The 22,610-nt window shown below is 39.4% G+C and overlaps 1 protein-coding gene across 1 annotated transcript in view; it reads left to right on the top strand.

Annotated features, from left to right (window-relative positions):
- Positions 1-22,610, top strand: part of LOC126248161 (uncharacterized) — a 513,313-nt gene that overhangs the window by 387,167 nt on the left and 103,536 nt on the right. The window contains exon 10 of the mRNA XM_049948909.1: positions 21,385-21,614. Within this exon, the coding sequence (XP_049804866.1) occupies positions 21,385-21,614 (230 nt within the window). The remainder of the gene's footprint in view (positions 1-21,384; positions 21,615-22,610) is intronic.

The raw sequence follows: 22,610 nt of genomic DNA, 5'->3' as shown, positions 1-22,610 counted from the left end.
GAAATACCATTATTCTATCATGTCACCTTTAAACATGATTTATTTATGAGAGACTCTGTGTATGGAAATTCATGAGGGCTTGCATCCCACCACAAGTATTTTTGTTCTGAGGACTCACCTTAATAGATCCTTACCTCGTGAAAACATTATATTTGTAGCTGTTACAGATTCTTCATCACAGCATACTTGTACTTTCCCCAAAGTCTGATATACACTATATGAAAGTATCTGCAGATCTGCAGGTACTTTCAGGCTGCCATTTCCCTTGGAGTTGTACTAAATATATTTGTTCATAAGGTTTTTGTGAACCCAAGTTTCATCCAAATAAACCATGGGGCTATCGTCCTCCACGTGCAAAATAATGCATATTCCTCAGAAATGTAGCTCCCAAGGTGGCACCATGCCTTCATCCCATAAGAAATTTGCATCCATTTTCAATTTTTCTGAAGTTAAAACCAATACTTTTGTAAGGCAAAGGATGGACATACCCAATTTTGTGTTGTAGTTGGGCATGGACTCTAAGTGGCTGGAGGATACTTCCCTCTATTATAGTATTCTAACACAGTCCTGTGGACCAGTTTTTTTTATTAAAGTCATCCATCTGAGTAAATCAGCTTCCCCATTTATATCCACTTCATAGTAAATAGAAGACAGCACTACCACCTCTGAAAAAGGGACAAAACAGGGCAAGGCGTAAGGGGCCAACACATGCAGCTGTGAGTGTCTGGTTACATGACAGTGACTACTGTGTGATATTGGGTTTAACAATATGTGTTGATAGGCATAGCAAAACATGGCACATAACCAGTACTCCAGCAGTCACGGAGTGGCACTGCTGCATTGTGGTAGCAGACAGATGAAATGGGGCAAGTTGAGCAAGGAAGACATGGTGAACAAATGTTATTCGAACTTTTGGTATCTCTTATTATTATCAAGTGAACTACCAACGGATTGAGAGTAACCCATGTAGACGCAGTAATAATTGTGATGGAACAGGGTCAGTTTCAAAATGTCTTCCGTACATTATGGCCTTCTGTTTCAATTTCCGTAACTACCACTAGCCATTTGCTGCTTGAGTATTGGTTATTCTTGTGATTTTCTGCCACTGTTAATAAATATTGTTAAACCAAATATTGCACTAGGCTACTGAATGGTCACATAACATTCTACTTTAAAAAACTTTTTTTCTATGGAGAAACAAGTTGACATTCTCAGTTGATACTGACTCCTGCATGGAACATAAGATGAGCAGTTTTTTTCCCTCCATCTGTGCTCCATGGAGACACAATTCCAAATATCTGCTCGTACATTAGAGCAAATGCTCAAGAAGGATCATCCAATATGGCATCTTAAAAAGCATTCTTTATTTATTTTATTACTAGTTATAGATTTCATAGTAACTCCATATTTAATAGTACTGAAATTCAGGTCTCCATAATTTATCATGTTCCTATTGTATTTTGTATTTTTCTTTTTCTTTCTTTCTCTCTCTCTCTCTCTCTTTTTTTTTTTTTTTTTTTTGCCGTAAATAGCATAGTCTTTGTTTAGGGATTGTTATGCATCACTATAAAAATAATTAAAAGATACTTCATTAAAATTCAGCATGTTAGAAAATTGTGGTTGTACCGATGCAGATGAAGGAACATTTATGTAACAAAACTGACTAGCCAAACAGCACAAGATGTTACATAAATAAAGAAGGCAAATAATGAGAAAATCCAAAATAAAACAAAGCAACCATTAAAGACAAGGTGAGAATTTCAAGCAAATGATAATACAAGTATGATAGTATATGTTAAGTTAAACAAAACCGTTTGATATGTTTTGAAGGACATGTGCAAAAATTAAAAACTGGCAAGAATAATGATGCTTGAGATTCAAATTTTATCACTATTTAATATCTTTGGTGTCTATAAATGTTGCTCTCCGTATGTTCTCAAGGCAATTGTTGGAAGTACTGTATTGATAACCTACAGTTCACAAGACTTCATGCATTTATGATATCATTTTGACGTTGCATGCTATATCAAAGATGAAAAGAGCTGTCTATTGACTTTGGTGATCATTTCGTTCACAACATGTGATGCGAACATGTCGTTCAAACCAATAACATTTACCTCAAGTATAGAGGACTGGAGGTTATGCTTTTTCTTTGCTGCAGGATATGTTAACCTTGAAGTTTCATTGTTTGTAAATGTGTGAAGGCCCACATTCAAGTCGACTGGACTGTGGATAAGGAAGAGATTAAAGCGTTGGCAAGAATTATCTCCGAAACTTACGGAGAAAGTTCTACTATCTGTTATTTCATAATATACCTTCATAACCTCAACAGTTGAGATGACTTACTGATTTACATGTAAAGAAAAAGCTGAAGTCAGCCAGCCTTGAGTTGAATAATGTATATGTTCAAATGTTCATCAAGATGTCTCAACAAGATATGTTTCTGAAAACTAGTTTCAAGAGTTGGTCTGTAATTAGAAAGGGTGGTAGCCTTTCTGGCAGATGAATTAAAGGAGCAGCTCATTTATATTATGCCCAATAAATAGATGCTGTTTCAAAACAATGATATATTGACATTCTCTCAAAAAATGCATTGGTATAGGTAAAATTTGTTGTAGTAAAATGGCAAAAGATGTTATACTGGTGATTAAAGATGTACGTTAAATAAACATGTTTGTTTGGAAAAGAAGTGTTCTAAAAGAACTAGATTTTCAATTGTCTTGTATACTTTGTTGTTGGCTGAGACTAAGCTACCTTTTAATTCATTTGCAAATGCATTAGTCTTTTCTGTTCTTCTTATTCTGACTGGTCCTTTGTGTTACCAGATGATCAATGTGTTTTGAATATTTATTCTAATTCATATTTCATGCTTAATTTGAAATTAATGACAATGACAGCTCACTCCTAAGAGAGAGAGAGAGAGAGAGAGAGAGAGAGAGAGAGAGAGAGAGAAACTCCTATGTGTACATAACATCGGATCTTACAGAACATACTTCTGTTAAATTAATAAAGAAGCCCCAGAAATGTTTTACAAATGTGAAAGGGGAAGAAAATATTTTTTGATCTGGCAAGATGCAGATCAGCTTCTTAGCTACTTTGTTTTTGTTTTGATACTCCACAGTGATAACCATTATATGGATGCATGGTGTCTTCTTTTGGACATGGTTGAAAGAACAGATGCCACACATTCATATAATTGATTCACCTAGATGGACAATTGATCCACCTTTCTTCACTACACATGCACAAGTACATCCGACTTCCTACAGGAATAGAGAAAATGGACAGGGACTGCTGATAAGTGGCACTAGGTGGGAATGTGGGTTGGCTGTGAGGTGTGCTGAGATAGTCCACGCAATTACAATAACAGTGTGTCCTGGGTGGTGCATTGGTTAACCCACCTAACTAGAAATCAGGAGATCCTGGTTTTGAATCCTGGTCTTGTACACATTTTCACCCATCACCACCGATTCCACGTAATGACCTGAGGCAGCTGATATCAGTAATCCCTTTCTTTTCCTTTTTCTCCCTCTCCACCTTAAATTTACATGTAATGTGACCATTGCACCACACATATTAAGCGAAATTTTGGTCTTTTTGTGGTAATTTTGACCTTATGAAGCTTTTAACCATCGATACATCATTACATGACATTTAATTATAATGATTGGCGACTCCATGTTGTCCTGTGCACCACGACCAGATAACAGGTTTACTTGAAAAAAAGAGACAGCATTGGTCGTATATTTTTTTTTTTTACTATTGCAAAATCGATTTTCTGTCACTGAGTGACCATCTTCAGTGCTATATTGTATAACTTAAATTGGGATGCACTGTTGTCACTAAGCTTACGGCGATCACATAGACTCTATGTGATCGCCATAAGCTTAGTGACAACAGTGCATCCCAATTTAAGTTATACAATACAGCACTGAAGATGGTCACTCAGTGACAGAAAATCGATTTTGCAATAGTAAAAAAAATATATGACCAATGCTGTCTCTTTTTTTTCATTTAATTATAACAAATTGTATCAAGAGTGACATATTTTTACCGATCTTCTCTATACCACTGCACTGAAATGGCATATTTTGGTAACAAGTAAGTTGCTATACAACATTACGGAATCCAGAATGCCATATGGTGTTTCCAAAGCATCCTGCATTGAACACTGATGAAAGTCAATAGCAGTTGCTGCAGTCTTTGAGAACTGTGTGCGATGTCAAAATGACATCACATTTGCATGAAGTCTTGTGAACTGAACATCACCAGTTTTGTGTTTTCTCTGTGCAGTGAGTTATGAATAAAGCTGTTCTGTAATAAATTACATGTCATGCCTGTGTTCTCATTCCAGATCCCAACAGATTACAGGCCCAGGTTACATGATCGTGAAAAGCGTCATTTTTTTGATTAGACAAAAACTTAAATTTATAAGGTAAAATGTGCCAAAATTGGTTCATTGAGGACTAATTCACACTGGCCATCAGATCACATAATCTAAAACATCCTACAATGCATTCCAAATGGAAAAACTTACACAGGTCATCAATACCACTTCATGTCAGTATTTCTTGGGAAGAAAGTTTTGACTGTAACACTGGTGGGGAGGACTGCCAAAATCAGAAGCAAACTGATTTTCCTTGCATTCACTCATTGTGTAGTACATTATTTTGTGCTTCTATGTCTTAATCTTTATTCTACAAGTTTCTCTGTTTTTCTGAAAAATTGCAAATATTGCATGACAGATGGCAGAAGTTTTTTTCCCCATTGGATGGACTTCCATAAGCGAAGCCAGAAATCTGAAGTGAAACATGATTTATTTTTTCCAATAAGAGAACAGAGATGATACATACACTGTATATACACTGAAAAGCCAAAGAAACTGGTATACCTGCCTAATATCGTGTAGGGCCCCAGCGACCATGCAGAAGTGCCGCAAGACGACGTGGCATGGACTCGACTAATGTCTTAAGTAGTGCTGGAGGGAATTGACAGCATGAATCATTCAGGGCTGTCCATAAATTCACAAGAATATGAGGGGGTGGCAATCTCTCCTGAACAACACGTTGCAAGGCATCCCAGATATACTCACTAACGTTCATGTCTGAGGAGTTTGGTGGCCAGTGGAGGTGTTTAAACTCAGTAGAACATTCCTGGAGCCACTCTGTAACAATTATGGACATGTGGGGTGTTACATTATCCTGCTGGAATTGCCCAAGTCTGTCAGAATGCACAATGGACACAAATGAATGTAGGTGATCAGAGAGGATCCTTCGTACATGTCACCTATCAGAGTGGTATCTAGTGGTATCAGTGGTCCCATATCACTCCATATGCACATGTCCCACACCATTACAGAGCCTCCATCAGCTTGAACAGTCCCTTTGGCTCTGAAAACCCATATCAATTATGTTTCATTGAATGGTTCTCACACTGACACTTGTTGATGGCCCAGCATTGAAATCTGCAGCAATTTATGGAAGGGTTGAACTTTTGTCATATTGAACAATTCTCTTCAGTCATCATTGGTCCTGTTCTTGCAGGATCTTTTTCCTGGTGCATTGATGTCTGAGATTTGATGTTTCACTGGATTTCTGATATTCACGGCTCACTCGTGAAATGGTCATATGGGAAAATCCCCACTTCCTCGCTGCCTTGGAGATGCTGTGTCCTATTGCTTGTGCACTGACTATAACACCACATTCAGACTCACTTAAATCTTGATAACCTGTCATTTTAGCAGCAGTAACTGATCTAACAACTGCGCCAGATACTTGTTGTCGTATATAGGCATTGCCGACCACAGCACCGTATTCCGCCTGTTTACATATTTCTGCATTTGAATACGCATGCCTGTACCAGTTTCTTTGGCACTTCAGTGTGAATAAGAACATAAATGGAAATGTCACTTCCCAGCAATTTACCATACAGAATTGATCAAGAACATAAGTTATGAAGATAAAATCCATTGTCGTTGTTTCCTCAACTCTGATACTATACTCTGACTTTTTGTGTCACAGATGGCAGCCCAACTCATAACTTCACTTTCACCTTTCGGCACTGGTCTAAGCAGATTGATGTTATGTGATGGTTAGTGTGTATACTCTCTGAAATTGACCTGAGATGACAGTCTAGTGTGAATCACCCTTAACAAAACGAATACCTTATGGTGCATATGACTGCTGCACAACAACTAGAAATGCTGTCATGTGACAATTATGACACATGGAGAATACAATATGAAGCGCCACTCATCAAAGACAACACATATCTGGAGAAGCATACTGCAACCTGCTGTGGCTGGTGAAGCTGAAGTGCTTTCCACTACAGAAGCTGCATACAAAACGTGGATTGCAGCAGAGAGAAATCAAAAAGCACACCTAATTTTATCCATCAATCTGACCGAGCTGAAGCAAGTAAAGAACTGCACTACATCATGTGAGGTGTGGCTTAAACTAGAAACAATGTATATGGCCAAAGGATCTGCTTGCATAACAACACTGCTTAAACGCCTCGTGTTTCACAAAATGCAAGCTATTGATGATGTTACACAGCATCTTACTGGATTCTTCTATGCTGTGGACAACTTACAAGCAATGGGAGTTGACATAAATGGTGATCTGTTGACAAAACTGCTGTTTCACAGTCTTCCAGATAGCTAAGCTATGACAATTTTGGATATGCTATTGAACCCTGTGATAATCTACTAGATGTCAAGACACTAAATGTAAAAACTGCAGAAAAACACAATGCAAGGATTCAGTATGACAATGAAAGTGTGAGTGGCACAATGTTTTTCTGAACAGGGTAAACGTTTCATGAACAAGTCAAAAAGTGCTGTGAATGACAGTGGCAAATTAGAAAAAATATCAAAACAAAAAAAAGAAGGGAAATATCTGTGTATAAATGCACTTTTGTAAAAAGAAGTGCCACAAATATGATGAGTGTTTTTTCAAGGAAGAAACTAATTCTGGAAGCTGCAAACATAGTCAGCAAACCTCACTGCTGTTTCTCTGTGAATGAACTGGCATCTAAGTTTTGTGTCTCCAACATTTTTTGGTGCATGGACAATGGTTACACATCACACATGTGCAACTATCCAAAAATGGTCACACATTTGACAGAAACATAAGAGAATTTATGTTCACTGACAACAGAGCTATGCAAGTAAGTGAAGCTGCCATATGCATCACAACTGCAGCCAGTGGCACCAACTTCATGATGCTAGAAAACACTATATACACGCCAATGTTCAGAAGCAATCTGGCTCATTGGCAAAGGTTGTAAACAACAGCCTCACAGAGACATTTGAGAAAACTCTTGCAGTTATATGAGATGCTAATGGTAAAGTCAAAGTGGTTGCATACGGTGTTGGTAACCTGTTTTTTTTACAACAATATGGTCCTAAGATGTGTGTCGTTGCCAAGACAAAAGCTGCAAAATGTGATATGCAAATGTGGCATGCTCAATGAGGCCACTTGAAGTAGTGATATATGATCAAAAATGAGTATGTGACAGGACTGAAATTCAGTAATTTTTGAGAACAGGTCTCTGAATGAAAATATATCAGTAAGTCATCTCAATTGTGGAGGTTATGAAGGTATATTATGAAAAACAGATAGTAGAACTTTTTCCATAATTTTCGAAGTTAATTCCTGCCAACACTTTAATCTCTTCCTTATCCACAGTCCAGTCGACTTGAATGTAGGACTTCACACATTTACAAACAATGAAACTTCAAGGTTAACATATCCTGCAGCAAAGAAAAAGCATAACCTCAGGTTCTCTATACTTGAGGTGAGTGTTATTGGTTTGAATGACATGTTCGCCTCACATGTTGTGAACGAAATGATCACTAAAGTCAATAGACAGCTCTTTTCATCTTTCATATTGTTATAACTTCAAGTTGAACTAACACATTTCAAGGAAGACGCAATACATGAAAGTCACAGATAAATACACTTTAACAGTCAAATCATAACTGAGTCCAAGTCTAGTGGCCGCTGGCTGACTGGCCACTTAGGTGGCGCTGCTGCTGCATGGCTGGCAGACAGCGCTGCATGTAGAGGATGCGCGTAACTGCGCGGCGGCACTTTGAAAGATCGGTGAGTCACAACACTTTTCCCCCCTTTGAATTTTTTGCACAGGTCTTGATGGAGATGGCCTGTAGATTGCTAATGTCCATAGGTGTTGTTCGACTGGCCATAAAGTCTCGAGGAGGAGGCTTCCCATACGGATGGAAGTGTCCCCGATGATAACGGGTCGAGATGACAGGAGATGTGCAGGTTGAATCTGCTGGGGCCCCGTGCACCAATCTGCCCATTGTGGCAAGTCCGGTTGTTAAAACAGGAGACATGGGCGATGTGTCCGCGTCCGTAGGAGAAGGAGGCGAGTAGAGTTGCTCCGACAGATGATGGTCATCTGGTTCCTGCATAAGCACGTCTCCTGGTGGCGTCAGTTCTTGTGCTGGCACCGATATGATGGTGAGAGGACTGCGTTGTGAGTAATGAGAGACTCCAGTATCCCAAGCTTCAGGTAGAGCTGAAGGTGGTGTAGCGGCATCCGGAACAGGCGTTGCCGGCACACAAGGCCAAAGCTGGTCTGAATGACGCACTGCAACACCCGTGTCCATCTGGATTTCATACAGGCATCAGCCACGGTGTCGTAAGATGCGGCCAGGACTCCATTTTGGCCGCCTGCCATATCCCAGTACCCATACAAGGTCGTCGGCGGTGAACTGGCCAAGCGAAGGCACCCGCGGCTGTGAGGTGGAAGGCCGTGGAAGATAAAGTAGCGTGCGGGGCTGTCAGCCATGTAAAAGCTCAGCGGGCTGTGGTCGCCCATGAGGGTGAAACGGTAAGAAGCCAGAAATTGGAGAAGCGCATCATCAGCAGCAGAAGAAGTCAGGAGTTTCCTCATCTGAGCCTTAAATGTGCAGACCAGTCGTTCAGCCACACCGTTTGACTGTGGATGGAATGGAGGGACCGTGACATTCATGACGCCGTGACGGGCACAAAAATCCGCAAAATCAGAAGAGGCAAATTGCGGACCATTATCAGTAACAAGAGTAGAGGGAAGGCCTTCCAAAGAGAAAATGCGAGCTTGAGCATTGGTGGTGGCCGCGGTGGTAGGCGACATGCAATGGACAATGAAAGGAAAGTTAGAGTAGGCGTCAATAACGAGAAGCCAATAAGTACCTAGAAAAGGTCCCGCGAAGTCAGCATGAATATGCTCCCAGGGCTTCTCAGGTGAAGGCCACGGTGACAAAGATGACTTCGGGGCGGTGGCCTGTGACGCACAAGGGCCGCAGGCAGCGACCATGTGTGCGATTTCAGAGTCGATGCCGGGCCAGTGCACATGACAGCACACCAGAGATTTTGTTCGAGAGACACACCAGTGCCCTTGGTGAAGGAGGCACAAGACTGAAGCACGCAAAGACGCAGGTACCACAACTCGCGGCGAAGCATTTTCAGTGGAAAGGAGGATAACACCATCCCTAGCCGTGAGGTGGTAATGCAAAGCGTAGTAGTCCCACAACGGATAAGAAGTCTTAGCGGATGGATGATCTGCCCAACCCTTCTGAATGCAGTGTAAAACCTGGGAGAGGGTAGGGTCAGAACCCATAGCAGCCGCCAGCCGGTCCCTGGTGATGGGGAACCCATCCACAACCCACTGCTCGGCAACATCCAGGTGGAAACACAAAAGTTCGTCCCTATCTAATGCCAGATCAGGACCCATGGGAAGGCGAGACAGTGCATCAGCATTTGCATGTTGAGCCGTCGGCCGGAAATGAATCTCATAATTGAAACGAGACAAAGAGTCCAACGCTGGAGACGGTGTGCAGCCTTGTCAGGAAGTGACGTTGATGGATGAAACAAGGAAAAAAGTGGTTTGTGATCCGTAACAAGATGAAATTTGGATCCATAGAGAAAAACACCAAACTTATGAAGAGCATAAATAATGGCCAAAGCTTCTTTTTCAATTTGAGAATACTTTTGTTGGGCATCCATGAGCGTTTTGGAGGCATAAGCAATGGGTTGTTCAGAACCGTCAGAAAAATGGTGCGCAAGGACTGCACTGACCCCATATTGAGAGACATCCATGGCAAGAACAAGATGTTGGCCAGGTCGATAAGTAGCGAGGCACGGGGCCTGCTTCAGCATAGTCTTCAATTTCTGGAAAGCTGCATCGCATGATGCGGACCAGTGAAAAGGCACGTTTCTATGCAACAGGCGATGCAACGGCTGAGCCACCAAAGCAGCAGATGGTAAAAACTTGTGATAGTATGCTATTTTCCCAAAGAAGGCCTGCAGTTCCTTAACAGATGTAGGGCGAGGAAGGGCATCGATCACAGCGACAGTTTGCTGAATAGGACGAATACCATCCAGAGAGAGTTGAAACCCCAAGTACGTGATAGATACCTGAAAAAAGTTTGATTTCTGAAGATTACACTTAAGACCAGCAGTCTGTAAGACATGAAAAAGTGTGCGGAGATTTTGATGATGTTCGTCAGTGGTGGAGCCAGTGACAACAATGTCGTCCTTGTAATTTATACACCCAGGGACAGTGAGCAATAATTTTTCCAAGAATCGCTGAAAGAGAGCAGGGGTGCTGGCAACCCCGAATGGCAATCGTTGGTATTGATAGAGGCCGAAAGGCGTGTTAAGGACCAGAAACTGCCGGGAAGCAGCGTCGAGAGGAAGTTGATGATAAGCTTCTGACAGGTCAAGTTTAGAAAAATACTGGCCTCCAGCAAGTTTAGTGAACAATTCTTCAGGTTGAGGCATAGAGTAAGTGTCGATAAGGCATTGAGCATTTACAGTGGCTTTGAAATCGCCACAGAGACGAATATCACCATTTGGCTTAGCAACGATGACGACAGGAGAGGACCACTCACTGGAAGTGACAGGAAGCAAGACCCCTGAAGCAGTGAGACAATCCAGCTCCTGTTTGACCTGATCACGAAGGGCCACAGGAATGGGCCGAACCTGAAAAAACTTAGGCCGAGCAGTGGGTTTGAGTGTGACATGAGCTTCAAAGTCGTTTGCACGACTTAACCCAGGAGAAAAAAGGGACGAAAATGTCGTCGACAAGGAATCCAATTGAGCATAAGGAATAGCATCAGAGACGATACTGACAGAGTCCTCTGTGGAGAACCCAAAATCGCGAAAGGCATCGAAACCAAAAAGATTCTCCGCGTTGCTATGGTCGACCACAAATATGGGAACAGTGCGAATGACAGATTTGTAAGATACCTCAGCATCAAATTGTCCCAAGAGAGAAATCTTCTGTTTATTTTAAGTCCGTAATTGCCTAGTGACAGGTGACAGGATTGGAGAACCCAACTGAAGATACGTCTGAGAATTGATGATAGTGGCAGCAGAACCAGTATCCACCTGCATGCAAACATCTCGAGCAAGTATTTGGACAGTGAGGAATAACTTCCCTGAAAGGGAAGAAGCACAATTGACAGACAACACAGAATCAGCGTCATGTTCATGAACATCATGTATGCGGTTGGATTTGCAAACGGATGACACATGACCCTTTTTTTTGCATTTGTGACACACGGCCCAATGTTGTGGACAGTCTTCTCGTGAATGTTTCGTAAAACACCGCGGACATGAAGGAAGTTGCCGTGGGTTTTGCTGCAGTTTATTAGAAGTTTGTTTACGGTTAGGCCAAGGCTGCACTTGGGAGTGCACTGCAGCCACGTCGGCTGGGTGAGACACGCCACACGCATCGTCAACATCACACAGAGGTTGTATTTCCCCGACGTCGCGCCATGGCTCTATTTGCGCTCCAGTGGCGCGAGAAATTTCAAAAGACTGAGCGATGGATAGGACTTCATCTAGAGTCGGATTTGCCAACTGAAGGGCACGTTGCCTAACTTCTTTGTCGGGCACCGATCGGATAATAGCATCCCGTACCATGGAATCAGCATAGGATTCTTTGTGAACTTCAGTAACAAATTGACACTTTCTACTGAGGCCGTGAAGTTCAGCAGCCCAAGTGCAATTGGATTGATTCGGTTGTTTTTGACAACGATAAAAGGCAACATGAGAGGCTACCACATGCGTTTGCTTTTGAAAATAGACGGACAGAAGTGAGCACATTTCAGCAAAGGACAAAGATGCAGGATCTCTCAAAGGAGCCAATTGCAACAACAACCAATACATTTGAGGTGAAATCAATGAAAGGAACAGAGACTTACATGTTTGTTTGTCCGTGACATGAAATGCCAAGAAGTGCAGTCAAAGACGTTTTTCGTAATCAGACCAGTCTTCCGCCATCTCGTCATAAGGAGGAAATGCAGATAGAGACAACGACAAGGGATGCCCCGCATTTGATGCCGCGACAAAATCACGAATCGCATTTGTGAGGATCATTTGCTGTTCTATGAGACCTTGCAATAGTTGCTCTAAAGTAGCCATGGAAACATGTGGGTCAACGATGGAAAAGAAAAATCACTACCTCGTCGCCAATTGTTATAACTTAAAGTTGAACAAATATATTTCAAGGAAGACGCAATACATGAACGTCACAGATCAAGTAAACAGAGTAAGATGTGTGTACACTTTAACAGTCAAATCATAACTGAGTCCAAGTCTAGCGGCCGTTGGCTGGCTGGTCGCTTAGGTGGGGCTGCTGCTGCATGGCTGGCAGACAGTGCCACATGTAGAGGACGCGCGTAACTGCGCGGCAGCGCTTTGAAAGATCGGCGAGTCACAACAGATATAGCATGCAACGTCAAAATGATATCATAAGTGCATGAAGTCTTGTGAACTGTAGGTTATCAACACACTACTACTAACAATTGACTTGAGAACATATGCAGAGCAACATTTAAAGACACCAAAGATATTAAATAGTGATAAAATTTGAATCTTAATCATCGTTATTCTTGCCAGTTTTTAATTTTTTTCGCATGTCCTTCAAAACATATTAAACTGTTTTGTTTAACTTAACATATACTATCATACTTGTATTATCATTTGCTTGAAATTCTCGCCTTGTCTTTAATGGTTTATTTGTTTTATTTTGGATTTTCTCATCATTTGCCTTCTTTATTTATGTAACATCTTGTGCTGTTTGGCTAATCAGTTTTGTTACATAACTGTTCCTTCATCTGCATCGGTACAACCACAATTTTCTAACATGCTGAACTTATTGCTAAATTTATCTTTCTTCTAGCTCTGTATTCATTTATTTTCTCTGTATCTTTTGAATCAGCAGTCACTTGTATTGGAGTTCACTGAGATTTATCAGTTGCTATAACTCTTTGCAGAAGGCTTCAACTTCCTTATCAGAGTATGGATATGTTAGTGCATAGATGAGGATGATTTTAATGAAATATCTTTTAATTATTTTTATAGTGATGCATAACAACCTAAACAAAGACTATGCTATTTACTGCTAAAAAAAAAAAAAATACAATAGGAACATGATAAATTATGGAGACCCGAATCAGTATTATTAAATATGGAGTTATTATGAAATCTATAACTAGTAATAAAATAAATTAAGAATGCTTTTTAAGATGCCATATTGGGTGATCCTTCTTGAGAGTCCATCACCAGGAGCATTTGCTCTAATGTATCAACAGATAATTGGAATTGTGTCTCCATGATGCACAGACGGAGGAAAAAAAACTGCTCAGCATATGTTTCATGCAGGAGTCAGTATCAACTGATGATGTCAACTTGTTTCTCTATAGAAAAAGAGTTTTTAAAGTAGAATGTTATGTGACCATTCAATAGCCTAGTGCAATATTTGGTTTAACAATATAATAAGACATAATCATGGGACTTTTTGAGCCAAAAAATAATGGCCAACGCTTGTTTTTCAGCTTGGCTGTAGTTGAGCTGAGCAGAATTAAGAGTCTTAGACACAGTCGTAATTGGCCGCTTCACTCCATCAATCATGTGTGAGAGAACATCTCCTACACCATAATCGGAGACACCGGCAGTGAGCGCAAGTGGCCAGGAGGGTTCATAGGTCATCAAGCACGTAGGTTGTAGGGGCACCTGTTTTAATACATGGAACATCCTGTCACACTGAGCAGACCAGTGCTATGAGACATTCTTGCAGAGGAGTCAGTGAAGAGGCTCTGAAACTGCAGCTGTTGGTGAATGAAACAGCAGTAATAGTTTAGTTAACATGAGACAGATTTGAGATGTGTTTTGTTGCGAGTCACAGGGAGCTTCTGGATGACCTCAACAAACTGTGGGATTGGGCTGATGCCAGAAGCACTAAGGACATGGCCTAAATATTCCACTTGTTGCATAAACAGTTCACACTTGCCATTGTTACAACAGAGGCCCACGCGATCAACACTGCCAACAAATCGTCCAGATTGTGGGTGAGGTTCTCGGCAGAGGCATCAGTGACCAGGATATTGTCCAATTAGTTTGCAGTGTTGGGAACATTCTGCAACAGTCATTCAGGACACCACTGGAAAATTGCCAGTGGACTGGTGATATCAAAAGGGAGCCAACTGTGTTGAAAAAAGGCCAAATGGGGTACTGATAACCGAAATGTCCCTGAATGCTATGCCAAAAGGGAGTTGGAGGTATATGTCATGAAGATCAATTTTGCAAAGCCTCTCTGTCACCCAGTTTAGGCAAAATCTCCTCAACTTTGGGGGCAGTTCAAAGATTGGAGCTCACCTTCAGATTATTGTATTTTATTTTTATTGATTGTATGACTTTCTGAAGTATTTTTAAACCTGTGAAATATCCAGTGTTACTTGTTCCAATGATTTCTTTTTCTTTATGATGTGTAGTGGATATACCTCCTGGTATGTCAAAATCTGTCTGGAGAGTGTTTGCTGCAGAAGCTTTAAACTGATGGAAACGTTCTTCAGGCACTGATCCTATGGTTTAATTTTTTCCTTAAAAATGAAATATATACATAAGTCCTACATCTAGCATTAGCATTCATCAGGATAGTCAGAAATTCAACATTGAAAGTATTGTTTGATATGAAAGTTCCAAAAAGCTGAAACTATGCTCAGTAACCCTAGAATAGGTTTTTCAGATTCTTTAACTGAGAAAAAGAAGACTTTGTGCTACTTATCTATAGTGCAGGTAAATAACACCAAGTAAAAAAACTTAATTAGCAATTTTGACAGCAGGCCTGGAAATCAAATGTTTATATAATAGCACTTTACAGGTCACCCTCTGGTAACATAGGGACTTTCTACAAAAATCTAGCACCAGTAATAGAAAATGTAAGTAAAAGAAAATCATATAGTGTTCTAATATGTGGTGACTATAATATAGATTTTCTCTCAGAAAACTCTAGCCATCTAAGCATTAAAAATTTTATGAACAGCTACAACCTAGACCTAATGGTTAACACTCCAACCAGGATAACAAATCACAGTACCACTTGTCTGGATCAAGTAGCAAGCAATATAAATTGTACTGTATCCTCCGTCAAACTAGGATTTTCAGACCACAATGCATTAATTATGCAGGTCTGGTTGCAAAATAACAGCCACAAACACAATAAAATCACTGTACAAGAGGAGAAACTTCAATAAAACCCACATGCATACTTTCCTCTTTGATATACAAAATGAAAACTGGCAAAATGTATATGAGGCTCAAACAGTAGACAGCAAATATGAAGCATTCTTGGATATTTTCTGTTATTATTTTAATTGCCACTTTCCCTTACAAACAAAATGTATCACCAAAGATAGAAAACTCTTCAGCTGGATCACCCCAGGAATCATTAGATCATCACAAAGAAAAAGAGAACTTTTTTACATGAGCAAATCCAAACTAGGCAGTAGTGAAGCATTTAAGTCATACTTTACTCTATATAAAAAGATACTAAAGAACGTAGTAAATGCAGCCAAAAAGCTACAGAATGATAACTACCTCGAATTGTCATCAAATAAGAGCAAAAGCATGTGGCAACTTATTAATATGAATACTAATAGAGGAAAACAGCTACAAAGTGATATTAGCTTAAAAATAAATGGAAAATTAGTCTCCAGTGGGAAAGAAACAGCAGAGGAATTCAATAACTACTTCACAGAAACAGTAGAAAACCTGGCTAACCATCTTAAAAATAGCTGTCCCTTACAACTAGAACCAAACTTATGCTCTGAGACTCTATTTTTAAGGCCTACATCTGAAATTGAAATTGAAAAGACACTTCATAGCAAAATTATAAAAAAAATCATCTGCTGGACAAGATCAAATCCCATGCTTCCTCCTTCATAATTGCAGTAACTTTATCAGTAAACCCCTAGCTCACATAATAAACTTCTCATTCCTGAATGGTACATTTCCTGGTATGCTCAAAATTGCAAAAATTATACCTGTCCACAAAAAAGGAAGCAAAGAGGATCCCAGTAATTATCGACCCATTGCACTACTTTCAACTTTTAGTAAAGTATTTGAATATATAATGGCCACCAGAATCATGTCCTTTCTAGACAAAGAAAATATCCTGTCACCTGCTCAGTTCAGCTTCCAAAGTAAGAAAGCTACAACAGATGCAATACAAGAATTTCTAGATCATGCACTGGAGCTTGTGGACAAAAAACTCCCAGCCATAGGTATCTTCCTAGATCTAACAAAGGCATTCGACATGTCTGCAAAAGATGCATTCCTATGGAATAAGAGGAAATGCCTATGACTGGTTTAAAAGCTATCTGGAAGATCAACAGCAGTATGTCGAATTAAATGAAACTAAGCTCTCAGGTACAGCTAGCACTGTACATTCCTCCATACATACCATAAAGCAAGGCGTTCCCCAAGGCTCCATCCTGGGCCCTTTGCTGTTCTTACTTTACATAAATGACCTCCCTCACAGCCTACCAAACACAAAAACCCTTTTATTTGCTGACGACACCTCTATACTCATATCTGCGCCCGAACAAATTCTCCAATCTAATATAGATAGAACCACAGATCAAATAAGTCGATGGCTTCAAAGTAACAGGCTGCTGATTAATGCAAAAAAGACAATTGGAATAACCTTTCACACTGCCCAAAACAGAAATCCATTACTACCAACTATATCACTGGAAAAAAATAATGTTAAACTTGAAAATGAAATAAAATTTTTGGGGGTCACTATTACTGATACGCTCACATGGAACAGGCACATTGACGTTACCAGCACAAAACTTAGTAGAGTATGCTTCATGATTAGATCAATAAGGAACGTCACTAACACAAGTACCCTAACCACAATGTACCATGCACTCTTTCACTCTGTACTTAACTACGGAATCATCTTCTGGGGCCAAAATTCTGAATCAATTAAGATATTCAAACTGCAAAAGAAGATAGTCAGAACAATTATGTTCAAAAAACAGAGAGACACTAGTAAACCATTATTTAAGAAACTAAATATTTTGCCCCTCCCATGCCAATACATACTAGAATTATTATTCTTTACCAAAAAAAGTATCAACAAAATTAGCAAAAATATGGACTACCACGATTATGACACAAGATCAAAAACCTCTCTAAGAATATTTCCCCACTCAACAAAACTGTACAGTGATGGTGTCAAGTGCATGGGAATAAAATTATATAATCATCTTCCAACTTTTATACAAGAAATCCAAGAAATAAATAAATTCAAACAGACAGTGAAATCTCTTTTAATAAAAGAATGCTTTTATACCATCCAGGAATATTTGGAATCAAAATTGTCTTAGTGCATGATAATGTATCAAAGCTGAATGTTGTTAAGTCAGTTTTGTCACATCATGTAACAATTCTCTGTAAAGCTGTAACTTTAAGTAACATAATTTTGTAGGTAATGTAAAATAATCTTTCTTCTGTATTCTTGTTTACTATTTTAGACTCCTGTAAACTGTATATTTGTATTGACTTATCCCATATCAGTTGTACAAGCCATTGTACTGATTTGATCTACGGGACAAATAATAAATAAATAAATAAATAAATAAATAAATCAATCAATAACAATTACCACTTAATGAATGTTGCTTTAGAGATGTTCTGACCTACAGATTTCTTTTTGAGGGGGAACATAAATCCTTTGCTGTATGAAACACAGATTGACACTCCAGAAGAAATATTCACTTGTTTTACTAAATGTGCAGCCATTATTTGTGAAACACCTGGTTGTTTTGACCATGTTAGACAATCATTAGCATACAAATGCTACTTGTGCCTTAATGTGGATGGATGACATTTTCAGCAGCATCTCCAAAGAATATTCATTACAAAGCAGTCTGAACAATGTCTTTGAACATCACTAGTACCAACTCATTCATGGACCAATAAAAAGTGTTTATTCTTATCTCCTATGAACATTCTAAAATTTTGGGTACAGTAGAGTGTCTATTATCTGAAGTAATTGGGGAACTTGGGTGTTCGGAAAACTGGTTTGTTCAGATAATCGAACTGTACATGTTTATTTGCCAAAAAGAAGTACTGTACAGTAAATTTATTCATAAAAACAGGCATTTCTTTTAGTATTACAAAGTAACATACAAAGGCAACTTCAGTAGGAATATATAGTCTGTGGCACAGTTTATTAAACAAAAATATATACATATTACATACGCATTTTGCATGAACAATACACACAGTATACAAAATTAATGTTTAAAAAAATCCTTTATTTTGGTCTGTCTAAGCAAGCTTACACGCTTACGAGCAGCTAAGTCATGTACTTTTTTCATTACCTTTTAATAATCTCGTACTTGTCCCTCACAGAAAGTACAACACGTTTACGTTTAAGCATTTAAGTATTCTGTATCGTCAAGTTCACTTCTTCACACAGCAGCACAAAAGTGGTCGAAACAGAGAACAGAAGGTGACTGTTTGCACCATGAGAAGCACCTCAACTCTAAGCTGGCGCAGCTGTTGCTGTGAACAGCTTTGATACTGCCGCTACTTCTATTGCTAGTGCCAAGCCGACAGAAGTGTGCTGATTGTTGAAACACTGCGACTGGCGGCTTGGCCGGTCAGCAGCGTGAAGGCCCCATTAGAAGCAATGTTCCGCCAGCAGTGGCCCAGTGCGGCGACTACTGTGGGTAACTTGGTTTGGGAGTGAAGGGGATGATGGACAGTAGGGTGGGAGAGTAACAGGTGCGAGCGAGTACACAGTTCGGTTAAGTGGTCGTTCGGTTGACCGACGTTCGGATAATCGACGCTCTACTGTATTTAGTTTCCTTACGACTTGTAAAATCAGCACATGAAAAAGAAAATAGTTCAAATTAACAATGATGAGTTCTTGAACTTAGAGCAGTTGAGGCCAAGAACTGGATGAACAACTAAACAAATACCTTAACCAGATGAATACAGATTTTTTGAAGTGTTTTTGGTAAACCAAAAAAAGTCATCAAAATGAACATTCCAGCTTGGGAAACAGTTTCTGTAACATTAGTGTGCAATATCAGTTTTGACTTAAGGCAACGAGCTGAACTTTTAGTGCCAAAACCATGAAGAAGTGCATGTTAAGAATGTGTAGGAGAGACAGGATACCAAACTAATGGTTCAGAGAACAGATTACAATGGAGTACACAGTTACTGTTTTTAATAAAATGAAATGGGAGCTGAGCACATGCAGCTGGGAAAATGGATGGCAGGTTGACCAGGAAATCCTTTGTTGAGTTCTAAGATATAAGAAGTACACTCCACTATTAAAAGTTCTATACATAATCAGAAACCGGTAAGTTACTGCATATTTAAGAAGAGTTTGTATCAAAATTTCATTCAGAATGTGCAGGAGATAAACATTAAACTTGCATTATGCTATATAAATTCAATAAACCCATATAAAGCAGCAACACAGTTTTCTGTATGTGTATCATGTATGAAAATGAGAATGAGAATTTTGTATCTAGAATAGATTCAAAAATTTTGGTAAAAAGGTAATACACTAACTGCTCATAAAACTGCAACACCAGGAGGTACAGCAAAAAAGGATTGTTATTTTTTGTATGTATACAGCACATTACAAAGAATGCATGTTTAAATTTCTAGGTACTTGGGGCTATAGAGGGTGCAAAATTTAGTACACTGAGCTGCTGCCTCTGGCAGCAACAACAGTTCTGATCCAGCTGGGCATCAAATCCAACTCCTCTCGGATTAAACATATGGGTACATCTCTCGATGCTGCTTAAACTCTACATGTTCATCGATCATAGTGGGTAACCAGATATTTACACTAGATGATATTCCCTAAAAGCATGCAGACAGGGTACTGAGGTATTCCAGGACAGAACTGACAAAAGTGGTCTGCATTATTTTGTCAAAGATAGGGCATGACCACTGGCCTTACTTATCAGATATGTAACAGCTGCTGTCCAAATTACCAATTATGTGAACCAGAGATGATCACATTATGTGCCTGCTGACACCCCACCCCACCACACAAGGTGCTGGGACTGTATGACAATGACGACAGGAATCTGGCAATGTTTCTTCTCCTCCAAGTCTCTACACATGGATAAATCTGTTGTGATACAGTGCACATAACTGGGACTTATCTGACTGAAAAGATGATGTGAGGTCACCCCTGTGTATAGCATTGTCATTGGGCACAGCACTGTGGGCTCATCTCACTCTTTGAGTTGCCACGATAACAGTCTGTGGTGCTCACGACTTTATCACACTGTCCACTTGAATACCTGTGTCACTGCAACCATGTTGATTTCCTGACTTAAGGTACATGACATTGCTGTACAATCCTGTATGTCTGAGTAAATAGTAGATCCATCCTCTCGGGTGCTAATCACATGAGGCTGCACAATGTTAAGTCTAGGTCTCCTGAATTCATTGGGTCAATATCCACATTACAGTCTTAGGATCCCAACCAATGCCAACAGCATTATTGTGGAATGATAAACTGCAGAGATGGTGTTTTCTCATACAATTGAATGAAATTTCTAAAAGAGAAACCCACTGCTTAATCCATAATATGTACAGTTACTCCTGATTACTTTAGTGGATGTGGTGAAATGATAATCATTTTCATACCCTAGCATATAGTACGCTTAATGCCAGTACGACATTTTGTTTGTGCCATTTTCATGGTGTTGCAATTTAATGGCCAGCAGTGTATGTACAGTCTGTTGATGGTGGTTAGTATAATATTTGACATTTGCACAGAGGGTATGTTCATAGTGATAGCTGTGCCTTTCCTATGCTGATTGGTATTTTTTAGCTTTTCTCATGTGAATACAAGAAATATCAGGGAAGAAAAGGTGAATGCTATTTTCAAGATACAATCTATATTTAGAGCTCCATAAACAAAAGAATGAGATACTCATTGAGCAATGTATTTTACTGCTGCAGTATCATATTTGGAACTAATGTTTTACTTACTTTTATGCCTAATCAAATGCAGTTTAATAAATTCACAAATGGTTTCCAGGCGCTCAAATAATGAAATTGAGACCACTCCTGTTCAGAACAACAGACAATCTTCCCGTAAACGTAATCGCAATCGCTCGAAGGGTAATGCACGTGGGCGAACGAGGACGACTGCGAGCACCAGTACAGTTGCGACCACCACAACCACCACGACCACTACTACTGCAACTCCACTCATTACTCCCTCATACACGACACCAGAACCACCCACAACACCAGATCCTGGAAGTGGTAAGCTTTTGTTTATTAATTACAAGTTGCCCAATTTGATAACTTTATGCCTTTTTGTACATTTTTGAGAGAAGGCATTGTGGTGTCTGTCTGGATGGCTGGTGGAGAAAATACTGAAAATCAGTAACTGAATCAACAGCTGTTTTGAAGAACACAGTTTGTTATTCATGGTCTTATTGTCAGCGATTTTCTTCAAACAGTGGATCAATATATTCAGTCAGTTTGGGGTGGGGCGGGGCGGGGCGGGGGGGGGGGGGGGGGGGAGTTTAGCATAGAATGTGAAACACAAAGTATCTTGCCATTTACCACATTTGTAAGAAAATAAATGTAAATGTGAGGTAAGGGAATAATAATATATCGGATACCAGAAAAAATATAGTTGGATACAGAATGAAAGGGGCAAAGTCATAGTTTGAAAAAAATTTTGTCATTTCATGAACATCATTATCATTTCTGCAATGGTTTTGGCTTATAGGTATGTTCTGGAGCATCAGTACAATGATTTTCTTGGTTAAGATTGCTATGCTCTTCAGGTTGTTGTTGACTGAAATTATACATTCAGTTATTTCTGTGCTTTTTCTTATACCTCTGATACTCTAGACATCTAGTTCCTTTCATATCTTCACCATGTACACTTAAACAGTGAATAACCCACTAAATATTTCAAGCTCTTCATTTCCATTGGCCCTGTATGGTTTGATTAAACAGGTTTCCACATCCCTACAGCAGTAATCGTTTTTAAATAATTTCAGAAACTTTCCCTTCTCTGTTCCATTATTCATAAGAAGCTTATAAATTTGTTAAGTTTGTTATTGATAACCTGTGACTTTTTTGTGCATTATTCAAATACATAAATATGTAAATGGAATAATTTTATTGTTAAAAGCAATTTTTCCTCAAATTTTAGGCCATGGTGTTCTTATGGTAAATTGAAAACTTCCAGACAGTACTATTGAAAGATTGTCGCATATTGTGAAAGATAATCTCAGTTCAACT

The sequence above is a fragment of the Schistocerca nitens genome, chromosome 3, assembly GCF_023898315.1.
Source record: "Schistocerca nitens isolate TAMUIC-IGC-003100 chromosome 3, iqSchNite1.1, whole genome shotgun sequence".
Taxonomy (NCBI): domain Eukaryota; kingdom Metazoa; phylum Arthropoda; class Insecta; order Orthoptera; family Acrididae; genus Schistocerca; species Schistocerca nitens.
The sequence above is the reverse complement of the archived record's forward strand: the minus strand, read 5'-3'. Positions and strand labels throughout refer to the sequence as shown.